Raw genomic sequence first — 17,568 nt, forward strand, 5'->3', positions numbered from 1 at the left:
CTTTCCGATACTAAAAATCACTTTTCTCAGGTCGTTCTAAGCATCCTAGCTATATGCGAACGCGACCAACGATCTTGTTCAAAGATACGCGTCATTAAGACATGATATGCAGCGCGATCCAAAGATTGCGGATAATATCTCCACGATCATAATATCTTATTGATTGAGTGAATCATGCCGAGATTAACGGACGTGGATCGTCTAACGCACAAGTATAAATACTAGGGGACCCCATTGTTATAGGTACGAAAAATCTCGCACTCTCTCTTTACATATTTGACTTAGACCCAGATTCCCTAGCCTGACTTACGCATTGGAGGGTCCCCCGGCTGAGCCAGGGTCTCCTTTGCTCACATTATTGTGCAAGACCAAGATAAATTGGAGGTTTGTAGCATTGAGTGGAGGGTGGTCCAGATTTTGACCTCAACATGTACCATGTGAAAATGGTATGCACCACTATAAAAGTCACTTAAGAAATAAAGGGTTGCGGACTGGGTCACAGCTTGTGGCTTAGTGGTAGACTCACAAGGGTTTCAACACAAAGGTCATAGTTGGAGTATCCATTGTAGCAAGTGTGGGTGTTGAAAGGGACCTTGCTCTTGCTTCGGTGGTAGACTCTTGGGAGTTTCAACACACGATCAAGGGTTCGATTACCCATAGGTGGTGAAATTCCACTACTGCGTGAGTGTGTGGGGGTGTGTGTGCATGTGTAAAAAAAAATGTGGGTGTTGTAAAAAACAAAAAGAAAAAGAAAAATGGGCTGAAGTACTTCATGGTGTCCACCTTAATGTTTATTGACCATCCAACTTCTTGATAAGATCATGTAGACTTAAATGAAAGGAAAATAGAAAACAAATATCAGCTTGATTCAAAACTTTTTTTACCCACAAAAGTTTTTTAATGGACAATAACCAATGCTTCCTATGGCATGGCCCACTTGAAATTTGTATCTATTTTTGTTTTGAGACCATGGCCTAAAATAATCTAGAAATACAGATGAAAGGTGTGGATATACAATAAATATGTTGAGGGGTGTCGAGGTGGGCCCCTGAGGTTAGGGTCTCACCCACATTGCTAGTTCGAGGGGGGCATCCAGGTCGTGATTGGGATGATCCCACTTAAGGCCTGTTTGATTTTTATTGTTTCACCGGAAACGGTAAATACCCTGGAAATGGGTGATTATTACCGTTTCACCTATTTGAATATTTACGGGAATATAAAAATTTAAAATAAAATGCTCGACTCGAAAACTCAAAATCAAACTTAGCTTAAGTTGCCTGAGTTGTTGATCGAACTGAGTCAAGCTAGCTAGTTAAGCTTGAGGACTGAGCCTAGCCGTACTCGAGCTCGAGTAGGTTGTTGACTGAATCGAGCCGAGTTGTGCCAAGATCAACTTGGTTTGACTCATGTCAACGCTATTCCACTTGTCAACTTTTTTTCTTTAAAAAAAATTTTAAAAAAAAAAAATCATGTTTTCATCTCTTCTCAATTAGAGCTGTTAATGGGCTGACCCTAGGGTAGGTCTCGGCCCAGATTTTGAACTTATTTCAAACTGAGCTGTTAGGTTAGTTCTATTTAAAATTTTAATTTTTCAGGCCTGTCGGTTGACACCCCTATTCTTAATAGAGAAATACTTTGATAGAGTATGATGGATGATGGACATGCATTTAGAAATTACTCTAGTGGCATACAAATAATTCAAAACAAACCGTCAAGAATATGGGCATCAATTTAGATATCAGGAATGAAAAATTACACTTATTTATTAAAAAAACTCAATTTCTGGACATTTATTAGCCGATTAGAAATGATTTTATTTCAAAGAAAATATTGTTGGGAAGCGTGGAAGTGTGAGCCCTCAAGATGTGACGGTCTACATGATATAGAACCCTCACAAAGTAGAAGATTAACGCTCTAGTAGCCCGCCTATCTACTATTGGAACAAATGGATTTATTCACACATCTGATCCTGTGGTATAGATGGGCCTGAATCACGATCTATGAATTAGATCGTCCCAAGGATAAGTCAAAATGGATAGATTACTGAGCACACTATATCTCTATGTATACTCTCGGCATTTCTTATGATTGATGCTTTTTACGAGAGAAAAACTCATCTCTTTTTATAAGAAAAGAAGGAGATCTTATCCCTATCTCCCATCCAAAATCAAATTCAATTTTGAATTTGAAATCTTAACAGAAAGGAAGAGGCTGAAAGAAGCCTAAACTGATGGGACTCACCCATTAGTGATTGCTCACCAATGGGCCCCACTGACCTACATCTAACAAATGTGTCCACAAATCAAAGGTTAGGATTGTTCAACCAACCTAATTTTTATACTGGAACTTAAAAATTAGAAGGTTTAATTCTTGCTATCACAAGCCACTTGTAACATCTTTAAGTACCTCTATATCAAGTATCATAAGCAGTGGGAATATCAAATAACTCCTCTCTCTCTCTCTCTCTCTCTCTCTCTCAATTTTCTCTTCTTTCACGTCTGACCGGATTTTTGCACCATATAAGCCTATTTTATTCCTGATAAGCGGATATGCTTCGGCAATCCCAACCATGGTTCACTTACACCCCAACCAAAGCTTCCGACCTTGTATTTTTGTTAGTTGAACGTGGCCACGCTGGAACATCTGTTCGTAGCCACAAATCAATAGCTTACATTTGTTTTTTCCAAACATGGAGATATATATATATATATATATATTTGGCACAGTCCACCAAAAGACCAGTGGTCCCCCTTTACAATGGCACAGGTCCAACTTGTTAGAATTTTTTTTTAAAAAAGCGTCTTCCTGTTTTCTTCTTCTGTCATATATAATAATAACAGCCATATAATATAATCCCGAGCTCAGATTTTATACTGCATGTATCGGTTGGTACTTTGCACTTTTCACAAGTGGGGCCCAACGTTCAATCAGCGAGTTGTCGATCTGAATCATGCAAGGAAATGTTACGGTGGAACATGAAGTATCGTACAATGGCATAGCCATCTATTTATAATGTAAATATGGGGCAGTGTGACGTGCAATCAGGCACGTCCAAATGCAGAGCCTTAGTATGGATGGTTAATATCTCAAAGATCACATCCATTTTACAAAAATATGCATATGATCTGTGACAATTAAAGTGAGAGTGCCCCTCGTGTGGTATGGCCCTCTTGAGTTTTGGATCTTCTTGATTTTTAGACTCCGCCTTAATTACGTCTATACTCTAGTCTTGCAAAACAAATGGATGGAAGAGATTTGTCACGGACATCTCTGTGGGCCCCACACAGCCCCCCTGACGATTTCTCTATGCCCGGGGCAATCCGGTCAAGTCGGTAAAATCTTGTCCTTTCAAATAAGTATGCTGAATAGAAGGAAGCGGATTGGCTGTGTAACACCCACCACCGACCTGGCTGGTGTGTACCTGCCGTGCGAAGACAAGCGCTTACTCTCCTCGACCATCCAGTTGTACCAGATGAAAGTTACATGGGTCTTACGATGATGTATTTATTATATCCACACCGTTTGAGGATATCATTTTAAAGAATTATCGCAAAAATAAATTATATCCAAAGATTAAGTCGACCACACCATAAAAAACAGTAGGAATAATGATTCTCACCATTAAAACATTTATAGGCCCAACATAACGTTTATTTTCCATCCAATCCGTTCATAACGTAACAAAGACCTGGATGAAGAGGAAAAAAATATAATATTGATCCCACACTTCTGTTACCCACAAAAGGATTTCAAGGATAGAAGTTCAATCTCCTAGTTTTATTTGCAGTGTGGTCCACTTGATCTTTGAATCTATCTTATTTTCCAGCTCAAGCCTTAAAACGAGCTCACCATATGGACAGACAGTTTGGATATTACACATACCTCATGATGGGACCCACAAAACTTTGTGACGTCAACACACCAGCCAATTCGCTAGGAGAGTAGAATGGGTAAAGTACGAGAATAGTCCAAATTAAATTAGGACAGATACTTCTTATTCTTATCATGTCTGCTCGATTCTATCATCCTCCGCAGTCTCATCCCCAAAATAACAAAATAAATGGTTTTTGTAACGATACCGTGGCACCGTATCCTAGTATAGTATGGCAGCTGGATTTTGCCTTAGGATTGCATTTTTAGATTGATCTAAGCCGTTCATGTTCACAGTTGTCTTATCATTATTCTTCGTTGATGATCTCGACCTTTGAATCTATGATTTGAATATGAGCTATTAGATATTCATTTTCATAAGCAATCACCTGTTCAAGAAATGTTTCTTCCCATGTCTTTGATCACATGAAATCCAGAACATAGACAGTTAAGATCATAATTTAAAATGCAATCTAGAGTTTCTTTTAAAAAAAAAAAAAAAAAACTACCACCTTATCATACTGTGATATGGCCCACCACACTTTTCAAAAACTCAAAATAAAAATAGAGAATTTGGCCGGAGGTCTGCCAACTTTACAAGCATCTTACTTGCAAAAATTTCTATGAGATCTGAACTCTTCGTAAAGTAATGGTTATATCTTCAGGTAAAAATGCTATATAATTCTACTCTTTAGGTGGTCCAAATATATAAAGTAAATTGATGATTAAAACATTTTTTTTACTGTTAATTTGTTTCGCAGCCCACATTAGGTGCGAAATGGCCTAATTCACATGCTAGAAAATTATTGTGTCATTTATTAATTTCTCATCATTAATTTATCAGGGAACTCTGTATGTTTTATTCATTTTGCCAAATTATTTTAGAGCATAATTCAATAAAAGGCAAATCTAAAGCTTTAATCATGTCAATAAAATAAAATAATGAGTATTCAACATATGCCATTGAAAGCATAAAAGTTCTGTTTTCCTTCAAGTAAGGGTTGTGTGGCTTTGTGCCTGCGGGTGTCATTGTCCCTAATGTTTCTTATAATGTGTTTCACTTGAGCTTGGGATTTACTTCCTTTTTTGAGTCATGCCCTAAAATAATTTGGCAAGACTGATGCATGTGGTAGATAAAACGCATACATTATGGTAGGCCCCATGGAGGCAATCTATCTCCATCTTCCACTGTGGGCCATGATAAATGGCGTGTGTAATTTACACGTGTGTATGATATTGGCTTGTACGGTGTGATGACCCTCACTTTCTTACTGCTCTCCTTCTTTGTATATGACAGTACGAGTAAATAAAAGTATAAAGTCGCTGGTGTGGTTGGTGTAGGATTGCGACCTAGATTGACGGAGGTTGGGCTGTTGGGTGGACTGTCTTCCCAATTAGATAGAATTTCACACTCTACTAGAGTGCGAAAGATGATAACGCAAGCACTCAAGAACCATACAGGTGACAATATGTGGAACTCAAGCTAAACCGTGTCCAGATGGTGGGTCTCACATTAACTGATTTATAAATACATAATTATAATATGATAATCCAAGAAATGGTAGATTAGACTATATGTGTCATGAACGGTCAAAACCAAAAGCAATCAGCAATTCAAATTGAAAACAAATCGAATTCCACAAATCAGAGTTTACAATAATATAATGTTAGGTTCGTGAACTATCTACCGTAATTTCCATGAATAATTTAAGTTATGCACGTGGGGCCCACCTTGATTTATGTATTCTATATCCACGTGTCCATCTGTTTTTCAAGATCATTTTAAGTCATGATCCAAAAACTGAAGCAGATCCAGTCCTCAGGTGTACCATACACCATTAAAAACCTCCCAGGGCCCACTGTACTGTTTATTTTCCATCCAAGCTGTTGATAATGTCATAAAAATCTGGATGAAGAGGAAAAACAAGTATCAGCTTGATCCAAAACTTTCTTGGCCTGCAAGAAGATTTTAATGGTCATTCTCCACTGTTTTGTATGGTCCACCTGAGATTTGGATCAGTTTCATTTTTAGGTTCATGCCCTAAAATAATATGGAAAAACGGATGGATGGCGTGGATTTAAAATAAATACTTCAACGTGGGCTCCACTGTAAGGGCCCCACCTAATCCTCTTCGTAGAGGATATTAGATGCTTCCTGCAGTCCTGCTTCAGAATCTCAGTTTGTATTATTTTATTATGCATAGGGCATACCAAACCAGATCTCACTGTCTTCCCCGGAGTTCGTTGGACACCAACTGCCAAATGAAGTTTCCGTGGTAGGAAGCTACGTGGGGTCCACAGGAATGCCCGTGACAAATCCATCCGTCCTTCATTTTCTCAACAAGGATAGAAATCCAAAAATCAGGTGGGCCACACCACACAAAACTGCAGGGATTAAACGCCCACCAAAATTTTGTGGGGCCAGGGAAGTTTTGTATTGGGATGATTTTTGTGTCTACATTTTATCTGTGTGGTAATAACCATATGAACGGTTTGGATGGCATGTAAACGGTCGACTCAGGGAAGGTTTCAATGTTGGAAGTTTTCGTTTTCGTTGTCTTGTGTGGTGTGGCCCACCTGAGTTTTGAATCTGCCTAATTATGGGCTCCTTTCTATTGCAATCTTGAGAAACTGATGGACGGAGTGGATTTGTCACTGGCATCTCTGTGGCCCCACATTGTTTCCCACCACAGTAACTTCCAGCCGAATTCGTTTTGCCTCCATGGCGAGTGAGGATCGCCGCCCACTGGGGTTCATATATGAGTGGTGCAATGATCAGAACCGTCCAGATTCTCGTTAGTCTTTACTAGGCAAAACGAACTATCTATAATCACAGTGGAGTAGAGATACTAACCTCTGGACTTTAGAGTTGAATGCGAGCCATTGAATTTTTTTCATTGTTCTAAATTCATATACAAACTGTTACATTCACATCGATACGTTCTTATTAATCTTTATCAAAACCGTAATATCATACATTCCACAACTTGGACGGTTCTGATCATCGGAAGACTCATCACGTGGGCCCCAGTGGGCGGCAACAGATGGTGGATGGTGTGTCGCGACGGAGGCTAAAACGAACTGTCCCACTCTCACCCACTCCCCGCCCTTCTCTATTTCTTGCGCACTCGCTCCTCCGATCTCCTGCCACTCATTCGAGAGAGAGAGAGATTTGAAGAAGAGATGAAGGTGATAGAGAAGATAAGGGCAGCAGCAGAAGAGGAAGGGAAGGTGGTGTTCTCTTTCGAGTTCTTCCCACCAAAGACAGAGGATGGAGTGGATAATCTGTTCGAGCGCATGGATCGAATGGTCTCTCACAACCCTTCCTTTTGCGACATTACGTGGGGTGCTGGTGGTTCTACTGCCGATCTCACCCTCGACATCTCCAATAAGATGCAGAACATGGTCTTTCTTTCTCCTTCATTTGCTTACAGCTCTGATTCTCTACTCTCCATTTCTTATATCTTACTTCATCTTTCCTTTTTTGATTTATTCAGATCTCTCCTTTTCTTACTTTGTTTTATGTTATAACACCTGGATCTGTTGTTCCATTGCCAAAAAATATCAGATAATTGTTATTTCTTCATACTGATCTGAATTTTGTGCTTTATTTTCTTTCTGATTACTTGAATCGATCCATTAGAAAGCTAGATCTACTGTTTCTCTGACTCTTTTCTTGTACTTGATTCATGCTCAATCTTCTTTTTTTTTTTAAAAAAAAAAAAAAAAAATTTTAAATTTTTTTGTCTTGCAGATTTGTGTAGAAACAATGATGCATTTGACTTGCACAAACATGCCAGTGGAGAAGATCGACCATGCTCTGGATACCATCAAAACCAATGGCATCCAGAATGTTTTGGCTCTTAGGGGGGATCCTCCTCACGGACAGGACAAGTTTGTTCAAGTCGCTGGCGGATTCGCTTGTGCTCTCGACCTGGTATTCATGCACTTTCCTTGACATAAACTTCTTTTATGCCTTTTTGGATGAGGATTTTTACATTGAGAAGAGAAAATTACGATTAAAAAAAAAAAAAGCATGTAAAGGGACCTGTAGGATCTCACTCGTCTGTTGATTATATCTTCATCAGGCTACCCTTACATGTGCCCTGAAGTGTCTTCAGATGACCCATGTTGCTTTACTAGTCTATTTTCTTATCTCCACACTTCTCAATTAAGACCAAGACACTGGACATTGTTCTATTGTAATTGGGACATTGAGAATGATTTTCTTATCCCCACGCTTCTCAATTAAGACCAAGACACTGGACGTTGTTCTATTGTAATTGGGACATTGAGAATGATTTTCCAAAATGGAAATCTTTTGGGTAGGATGATGCATGCAGGTTTTATTCTTTCTAATGTTCTTTTTTAATATTTTGCACACTAGTATCTATTGGTGGTTCTGCTTTGTATTCCTCAGTTTAACCATAACTTGCCTGATTTTTTTCTCTTGCAGGTGAGGCATATTCGAGCCAAATATGGCGATTACTTTGGCATAACTGTTGCTGGTTATCCAGGTGAATTGAATTGTTGCATTCTTAGATTATCCTTGTCTCATGTTTTTTAGTCCCTTCTACTAATCAATTGTTTCATGCTTTGAAATCACTTTCCACATCTCAGAGGCACATCCTGACATGATACAAGGAGATGGTCTGGCGACTTTAGAAGGATATCAGAGTGATCTTACTTACTTGAAGAGTAAGGTAGGACAAGTACATATTCTTCTCATTTCATTCACAACATTATATAGTCAACCTTGCCACTTGATCAGAAGGGTCAGATTTTCTTTTGATTTTTTTTTTTTTTTTGACATCTCAGATTTTCAATTGATGGGGACATTTCCATCATCCTACATCACATTAGCTGCCATCTTTTCGAATAAAACATGGAAGATTCTCACTATTTTACTTCATCACTCTGCAAATTAATGTACTACATTATTAGTTCTTAACTAATAAATATTCTTATCCGTTGCCTCTTGGATTTTGTATAATTTCCTAATTGTTGGCTCTTATATATCTCCAAATGTATTTGGTTTTGCTGGAAGGCTCCTCTACAATCAATGCCATTACATGTTCCCAACATTCCAATTGTATTGGATCGATTTGCTTTGGAGCCTTCTTTATGATATTCCTTTTGTTTTGTCTCTGATCTGATGGTGGCATTATTGTTGTTGTTTTCTTTTACTTTTCTTTTTTTATTCTTCTTCCTCTTCTTCTTCTTTTTTTTTTTTTTTCTTGTAGGTTGACGCTGGTGCAGATCTTATTATCACTCAGCTCTTTTATGATACTGATATTTTTCTCAAGTTTGTGAATGACTGTCGCACAATCGGAATAACATGCCCTATTGTTCCGGGTATCATGCCAATTAACAACTACAAGGGGTTCTTGCGCATGACTGGGTTCTGTAAAACTAAGGTATGTTATCTTGTTTACAGTAGTCTTGATGGATTTTATAGATGGTAGGCGAGATTTATTATTAAATAAGCATATCATAAAACTTCTGCCAATCCAAATTTTAAAAGCCAACGCCAACTTGTTGGGAGAAAGGCTAGACGACGACAACGATGATGAAGCATATTGTTTTTTGCCTTTTTTCTTTTTTCTTTTTTCTGAGCATTGTTATTAGAGAAGTGCAAGCATCCCTTTTGGAGATCCTTTAGTCTTTTCTGGATATTCCTTTTATCTAAACAAAATATGGAAGCTTTAACTTGCCATTCTATTCACCATTCAGCAGGCTAGGGTTGGCCCAATTGAGTTAACAGAATTTGTAAATTTACCAGAAATTGAAGCGAGACCTGATTGCTCACTTTGCAGAGTCTTGATGGAATGACTGCAGTTGATCAGGGGCTGAGTCAACTGAACTTTTGTAAGACCCAGGATAAATGAACTGGGTTTTTAAATTCTCTGAACGTGCTACCGAAACTATTCATTACTTATTATCTAATTATGTAGTCTGTTCATGTCTGATGTAAGGGGTGTTTAGGTGGGATCTGGCTTGTTGTTAGAATTAACATACTGTATGTTCCCATTGTTATATTGTAGATTCCAGCTGAAATTATGGTCGCTCTTGAGCCTATTAAAGACAATGAAGAGGCTGTCAAGGCCTACGGAATACACCTTGGAACTGAAATGTGCAAGAAGATTTTAGCTCATGGGATCAAAACACTGCATCTTTACACACTAAACATGGAGAAATCAGCCTTGGCCATATTAAAGGTGATAATTGATTTGTGGTTCAAATCAAAGAGGTGATTATTGATTTTGTTTCTAGTTTCATTTTAAGAAGCACAGAATTTTTCTTGTTGTGCCTTCATCTGGCTGTGGATCTTATCATGAAATTTATGTTTACAGAATCTTGGGTTAATAGATGAGACTAGGGTTTCAAGGTCCTTACCATGGAGACGTCCTGCGAATGTCTTTCGTGTTAAAGAAGATGTTCGACCAATTTTTTGGTATTTTATCTTTTTGGAAATATTAATTTTTTTGTCAATGTACATTGGATTGGCCAGGGATTAGTGTGGTTTTTTTTTTTTTGGGTCTGACTAATATCTTCCTGGGCCAATAATGCAGGGCTAATCGTCCAAAAAGCTACATATCCAGGACTCATGGTTGGGATCAATACCCACGTGGGAGATGGGGTGATTCTGGTAATCCATCGTATGGTGCACTTTCGGACTACCAGGTAATAGGACTCCTCCCACCTAATTCTGTGTATCGGTGTAAACTTTAGTATGAGTGATCAAGTTCTGGTACACAGGCATATAACTTTCTACTGGGAACATTATGTCTGAAGTGTACAGCTCCTGTTATGTATCAGCTGTGGGCATGATCCAGATTGAAGCAGCCTAGTATCTTAGTTTGGCATGTGAATTGGCAGACATTTTCTTACTTGCCTGTCCATTGGTACCAATCTTCTATCCGGTTTTGGCAAAATGAACAATTATCTGCAGTACAGGATGCATAAATTCCAATCGTGTATCATCTAGCTGTTTAACTTTGGCAAGCTCTTGACACTCCATGTTTAGTGATCTGCCTGTTTGTTTGCATGAACAGTTCTCTCTAATTTTCCCCATTATTTTTTTCGAGATAATGATTGCCTGCTAGGGGAAATTTTCTGCTCAGATGACTTGTATTCATATGAATTATATTTTATTCTTTGGAACATATAACCCAAGTCATAATCTGTACGATGGTTCATTCGATCTAATTCATGTAACAAGGAACTTGAGGTGGAATGAACTTGCACAAATAGTTCTTTTTAATTTCTACAATTTTTCTTGAGATAATAGTACTTGGAATACTATTGTCGGGAGAACATGATTGCTTCACTCATATTCATATGAATTACATCTTTTTCTTGGGAGTATATAATCCTAACTCATAATCTTGTGGCAGTTCATGCGACCTCGTTCACGTGACAAGAAACTTCAGGAGGAATGGGCTGTCCCATTGAAATCTGTTGAGGATATTCATGAGGTACCATTTTAAACTCATCTGTGTCTTGTGGAGATAGTTTGTTTTGGCACTACAGAGGCAACTCAAACTTGTTTATATCACTAATTCACTATACATGGAACATCTAATTGTCTCCTGTTCATGTTACATAGATATTTAAGAACTTCTGCCTGGGGAAACTTAAAAGCAGTCCATGGTCAGAGTTAGATGGGCTTCAGCCAGAAACAAAGATCATAAACGAACAATTGGGAAATGTTAACTTGAAAGGGTTTTTGACTATCAATAGCCAACCAGCAGTCAATGGGGAGAAATCCGATTCTCCATCTGTCGGTAAGTGAAACAATTAGGTGTTTAACTGATCGGTGGATGCTATGAGTTTCTAGTGTTCTTTTGGAAAATGCTTTACAGGATTCATGCTTTTTCATCAATGTTCAAAATCTTGGGTGACATGTAAATGTCTTTGTAATTCCGAGTTTGGATTGGATGAGCAAATAAATACTTGCATATTTTCTAAGAAACAAAATCTGAGTTTGGGCTCAACACTCAGATCTCATCCCAAACCAATCTAACCCCCCAAATTTTGAGTTGACTGGTGAGCTTTTGAATATTGAATATTGTGGCTAAAGACAGTTGGGGACTAGTGGTTTCTGATGTGTACTTCATAATTTGCTACCTATTCCACAGACATGGAAAAATTGAATGTTTATGAACTAGTGCATTCGTAGCACATGCAGGTCAAAGCTGGTTTGCAGCTCCCTGACTAATCAGACTAATTTCAGCAGCTCTTTTCTCACCGATTACATGTCTGGAATGCAAAATCTTAATGGGTAAGTTTATCCATATGTGTAAATTCTCTGAGGCAAACAAAGGCTTTAAACGCCGAGTATTGAATCATTAGTCAGCTTGCAAATGTTACATAAGTATAGGTTCAGTTGTACAGGAGCTACAATGGGCTCATCTTGTACAATTCTCTTTTCTTAAATAGCTAGAGTTGGCTCACATAGTTGTATTTACACAGAAAAGTTTAGTCTCTTTCTTTCTTTTTCTTTTTTTTTTGAACATTAATAATTTTATTGATGAAAGGCCAAAGCCTTACAATAGAGAAACAAAACCAGAATAATATTACAAGTTACAACTCAAACCAGCCCTCCAGAAATTGACTAATAAGCTTAGAATCTCTCGCCCACTCCATTACATTTGATGTAGCCCCTACTGAACACTTCCGTTACTTGCCTCTTTCAATTTCTAAAATACTGCTCATTCCTCTCTAACCATATAAACCATAAAACCGCTAATAAAGTTAACTGCCAAACCTTCCTCCCAACTTCCCTTTTCCGTCACCATGCCTCATTTTAAAGAAACAATCAATGGATTCTGGCTCCACCCACGATACTCCAAATAATTTAAAGAAGTTGCCCCACAACTCTCTTGCAAATGAACAATGAATAAAGATATGATTTACCAATTCCTCTTTCTCATCTTGATAACATAATAGGCACATATTCGGCGTAATCATTTGTCTCTTACGAAGATTATCTATTTCAACACCTTATTCCTTCACACTAGCCATGTAAACACTGCTACTTTTGGAGGGGCACCATAGCCCCATACAAACTTTGTCGGACTACCCCCTCTCCGTTATAGCTCCCGCTTATCTCCTTATAGAAATATTTCACTAAAAACTTTCCGGATTTATCTTTGAGGCATTTCATTGAATATGATTCAGAAAGTATGGGGCGCACTTTGGACAACAACTTCAGAAGAGCAATAAATTCTTCTATCTCCTTGTCCTCTAAATTCCTTCTACATGGTGGAGCCCACGCCACTTCTCCTTGGATAGAAAAACATAGAAAAACATATTTTCACCTTCAAATCTGCCTCAGCTGCAATCCCTGCTAAGCATGGGAAAACTTCACTTAGCTTTTGGTCCCCCACCCCATACATCCTCCCAAAACTTAATATTTTTCCCATCTCCCATATGGAAACCTACCCCTTCCCATACCTTCTGTTTTATTGACACCATTGATTTCTAAATATATGATGATCTATGCAACAATGATGACCTTGTCCATCTGTCCCTGTCTCCCACCTCATATTTCCTACCTATCATCTCACTCCATTGATGTTTTTTCCTGCCCCAAACCTACATACCCATTTCCCTAAGAAAGCTAGGTTCATAACCTCCAACTCCCTTAACCTGGCACCCCCTTCTTCCCTAGGCTTGCAAACATCCTCCCATTTCATAAGATGAAACTTTTGCTTCTCCTATGCCCCTTTCCACAAAAAATCTTGCCTTACTTTTTCTAATTTTTTCACAACCATTTTCGCACATTTGAACAAAGACATAGTAAGCCGGGAGATTAGACATTGCCGCCTTGATCATCGTAATTCGTCCACTCAAAGGTAGTTTACGGGTCTTCCATTGTGACAATTTTCTTTCAAATCTTTTGTTCAGTCTCTTTCTTAGTGATACTTTTTTGCATGTATGTGATTTGGAGGTGTCCAGAAAAGAATAAAAAATAACATGTACTGTACACTATCTTGGATTTTGACGTCAAATACTTCTATCTTTTTATGTTCATTTAGCTGTTTTGGAGTTGGTTTGCCTCGTAAACAACACAAGCATATGGTTGGATAGAATCATCATTGGGTTTTTATCAATTCTATGCACATAGCTGAACTCTTTCTCCCTCAGGATGGGGTGGGCCAGGTGGGTATGTTTACCAAAAAGCCTATCTGGAATTCTTCTGCTCCCAAGACAAGTTAAATGCGCTGGTCGAGAAATGCAAGGGTTTACCGTCTCTCACCTATATTGCTGTGAATAAAGAAGGGCTATATGTGTCGAATACCAGCATGAGCGATGTGAATGCAGTGACATGGGGGGTTTTCCCTGCTAAAGAGATCATCCAACCAACTGTTGTGGATCCTGCAAGCTTCGTGGTGTGGAAGGATGAGGCATTTGAGATCTGGACAAGGGGATGGGCGTTCCTATTTCCAGAGGGCGACCCCTCAAGGAAGATTCTGGAACAGGTAATTGTGATGTTTATTGTCTCCCTGATCATACTGTATATAACATGGATGATCAATTAGAGATAAAAGGAAGAAGATATCTGGATCCTTACTCTTGCTCGGGTGGTAGACTCTCAGGAGTTTCAACACCCAGTCAAGTGTTCGAGTATCCATAGGTGGTGAAATTCCACTAGCGTGAGTGTGTGGGGTGTGTGCGTGTGTTTAAAAAAAGAAAAAAAAAAAAGGATGAAGATATCCCTGACCCTGCTTATAACATTTTCTCTCCAAAAAGAAAGTATCCCTTTTTCTTTTTCTTTTTTTTTTTCTTTCTTTCTTTCTTTTTAAAGATATCATACCATCATTTTACCATGCATAACTTCCTATCAGTTCCATATAATATAATAAGGCTCAATAACACCATTAAACCCATAACATTTTCTGTAAGCATGCATAGTGCTGCTGTAAACTTTAAAGTTTCATAAAATCTAGTTTCGGAATTCTTCCTACAATTTTTTTCATCTTTCAATTTTCATTTCTACTCCGTCATTGAATAAAAAAAGAACCGGTATTCTCCTTTTTCCACCACTTTGAAAAGTTGGGTAGTGATTTGAGTAAATAAAATCTCAACTCCGCAGGTGCAAAGCAGCTATTTCTTGGTCAGCCTGGTCGATAATGATTATATCCATGGAGATCCTTTTGCAGCTTTTAAGGGCATCTGAGCAGTCTTTTTCTTCCAAATGGGTGTGTACTAGCATAGAGGATTGAGCACTTCCATTGATTACGTCTGCTTTAGATATCAGAAGCGACATGAAGCGGGAGCCAACAAAAAAAATAGAGAATAAGTTGTTTTCATATCAAAAGTATCTAGGAATCATTGCTGGAGTCCAAGTTGGAGGCTAATAGAAGATTTTTGCAACTCTAGTAACCATTTGTTTAGATGGTATTGTATTGTATTTGTGTACCAGTAAGATTATTCTCCTGCTATTGTTTTGCATTTGGATCTTGATTAATGCCAATCCAAATGCAAATGGCTTTGCAGAAGAGCTGAACTGTAACAGACTATCCAATATATAATTTCATGCATTATGGTTCCTAGTAATTGATTATTCTGGTGATAGGTATGTTTCTTGGCGTGTCTGCCAGTGTTGCATTTTTCCCTTTTCCCGTTTATTCCCTTCCCTTATATGGGAGAAAGAAATGAGTCTTTGTTGCTTTGTTGGGCTTGTAATTTGCAGTGTTCTTTTTCAGCTGTTTTAGCCTGGTTTCTAATAAAATCGTTACTTCCCAATAGAAAAAATAAAAAATGGAGAGTTTGATAATCGTCTCTTCAACTGGTTGTATTCAAAGAAATTAGGGTCAATATCATTCCCAACTCTAAGACTGCAAAATCTTGGAACCCAGCTTCATTAAAAAAGAAAAAAAATAATAAGAAGAAAAAATAACTGCCACAAATAATGAATTTTGTATTTCCTACTTGTTTGTGATTGGTGAGATTGTTCTCTGCCCTGTTTTGGGGGAAAGAGGATGTGTTGTGGTGTAACTCGGAAATCCAATCATAGCAGAGACCTCTCAGAATCATCACATTCTGTTGATCAGTAGCCAAGGATAAGCTGCCAACAGTGGTCCATCTACTTTGCTGCTGAAACTTATGACTGAAGAATGTGGGGATTCCTTAATCCTTGTGTAACGGCTAGGATGATGCTTGAGTTCATTGGGGGCATTTGGGATTCATTTATCTTTATGGGATTTGGCCAGGATGATGCTGGAGTTGTTTAGTGTGCCTCTTTAGAACTGTGAAATAGGGTTGTCAAGTGAAAAGGGGGTAGAATGTCATGGAGGTTGTCCATGTTAGTGGGAGCCTGGTGGATGTGATGGAGGTTGTGTTGCCGTCAATTGGGAAAGAGCGAAATAACTGAACGTTTAACTGATTGTTTAATGACTAGGCTGAGTCATCAGGAAAAGTACTTTCATAGAATGAGAGTAGTTATTTCACAGATGGCTTATACAAATGCCTTTGGGGTCTTGTTGCTCCCTGAATTGTTTTGTTCTCTTCTTCTTCAGTAAGTTTATATATATATATATATATATATATACACTGTGATTTAGAGTGCTTACTTGTTTGGCTACCAAGGAGAGTGGGGGCTTTGATGCCTTTTGTTAGATCAAGTATCTATAACTTGAGACATTCACAATAATGCAGATATCAGATTGTTGTAGGTGCAGAAATACACTGACCTCGTGGATCAATGATATGCGTATCTATAAGCAGCTTTGTAAACTCAAGGGGTTAGGCATGCTATTCTATGCATGCTCAACCAAATAGAAAGGCTCCATATGTTTTTGGTTTATGGCATGAAATCATCCACTATATTGTAAACATTGTAAATTTGGATGTTCATGGTCCATCTTGCATATCTTTAGTGAGCGTAAAGCCATCTCAGTTCACCTTTTGGGTTGATGTCCTCAAACTATTTTATCTGCTGATGGACTCTTAGGTGCATGCTTTCAGTTGTTTGGTTTAATGGCTTAGTTTGATTTCCCGAAAAAAAAAAAGAAAAAAAAGTACAAACTGATAGACCTTTGGTATGGCTGCTTAGGCTTTCTGGTCGAATTCTGTTATTTCCACTTTATTAGACTGATAATTGTTATTCTATTCTACGGTGCATCCAAATGCCTCATCAAGGGACGCACCTCTTTTTTTCAGTACATAAATGGAATATACATTCATAGATCCCTGTTATATATGTAGCAAATGTGCGTTTGGTAACACTTGATAAGCAATTTCCTGTGATCTTTCTTTCTGGACTGAGTGAAAAAAAACAAAAACAGTTGGAACTATTTCTCTTGAGAAAAAAAATTAAAAAAAGAACCGGCCTGATTCCATTTCCCGATAAAATAGATGGGAACAATCACACTGAAAGATACCCTTGAGCATGTTTAATCTAGGAAAGATGATTGGCAAATGATGCCTCACATTCCCATCATTGATCATCCCATCCAATGGTGTTAAAATTCACTTTTCACCTTTGTTTGCATTCTTTTGTTATTGTAGTCTATCCTTCCAATGACGCTTGCTATTGAATCTCTCTAGTCCAATCAATTTATATAAATGCTGAAATTATTAAAACCTAAACAATGGTCTCTTGTCCATTTTTGGAAGAATATAATAAATTTCAACATTATTGATATGATGGTCTCCTCGTCTTGCCCATGCTTAGATGAAACACTTTTT

The 17,568-nt window shown here is 38.1% G+C and overlaps 1 protein-coding gene and 1 long non-coding RNA gene across 2 annotated transcripts; one reads left to right on the forward strand and one right to left on the reverse strand.

The window, feature by feature from the left end:
* Window positions 1-6,999: 6,999 nt before the first annotated feature.
* On the forward strand, window positions 7,000-15,435 carry LOC131253717 (probable methylenetetrahydrofolate reductase (NADH)). Its single transcript, XM_058254846.1, has 12 exons — window positions 7,000-7,275; window positions 7,625-7,807; window positions 8,327-8,387; window positions 8,491-8,573; window positions 9,114-9,287; window positions 9,915-10,088; window positions 10,224-10,324; window positions 10,443-10,554; window positions 11,268-11,348; window positions 11,480-11,657; window positions 14,023-14,357; window positions 14,972-15,435. The coding sequence occupies exons 1-12, from the start codon at window positions 7,054-7,056 to the stop codon at window positions 15,053-15,055; spliced, it is 1,788 nt and encodes a 595-aa protein (XP_058110829.1). The 5' UTR covers window positions 7,000-7,053; the 3' UTR covers window positions 15,056-15,435.
* Window positions 14,258-14,665, reverse strand: LOC131253720 (uncharacterized). Its single transcript, XR_009175292.1, has 2 exons — window positions 14,600-14,665; window positions 14,258-14,444 (listed from the first exon to the last, which is right to left on the reverse strand). It is a non-coding gene; the product is annotated as an uncharacterized LOC131253720 (long non-coding RNA).
* Window positions 15,436-17,568: the final 2,133 nt, after the last annotated feature.

Source organism: Magnolia sinica, chromosome 8 (genome assembly GCF_029962835.1).
Source record: "Magnolia sinica isolate HGM2019 chromosome 8, MsV1, whole genome shotgun sequence".
In the NCBI taxonomy this organism is placed as follows: Eukaryota; Viridiplantae; Streptophyta; class Magnoliopsida; order Magnoliales; family Magnoliaceae; genus Magnolia; species Magnolia sinica.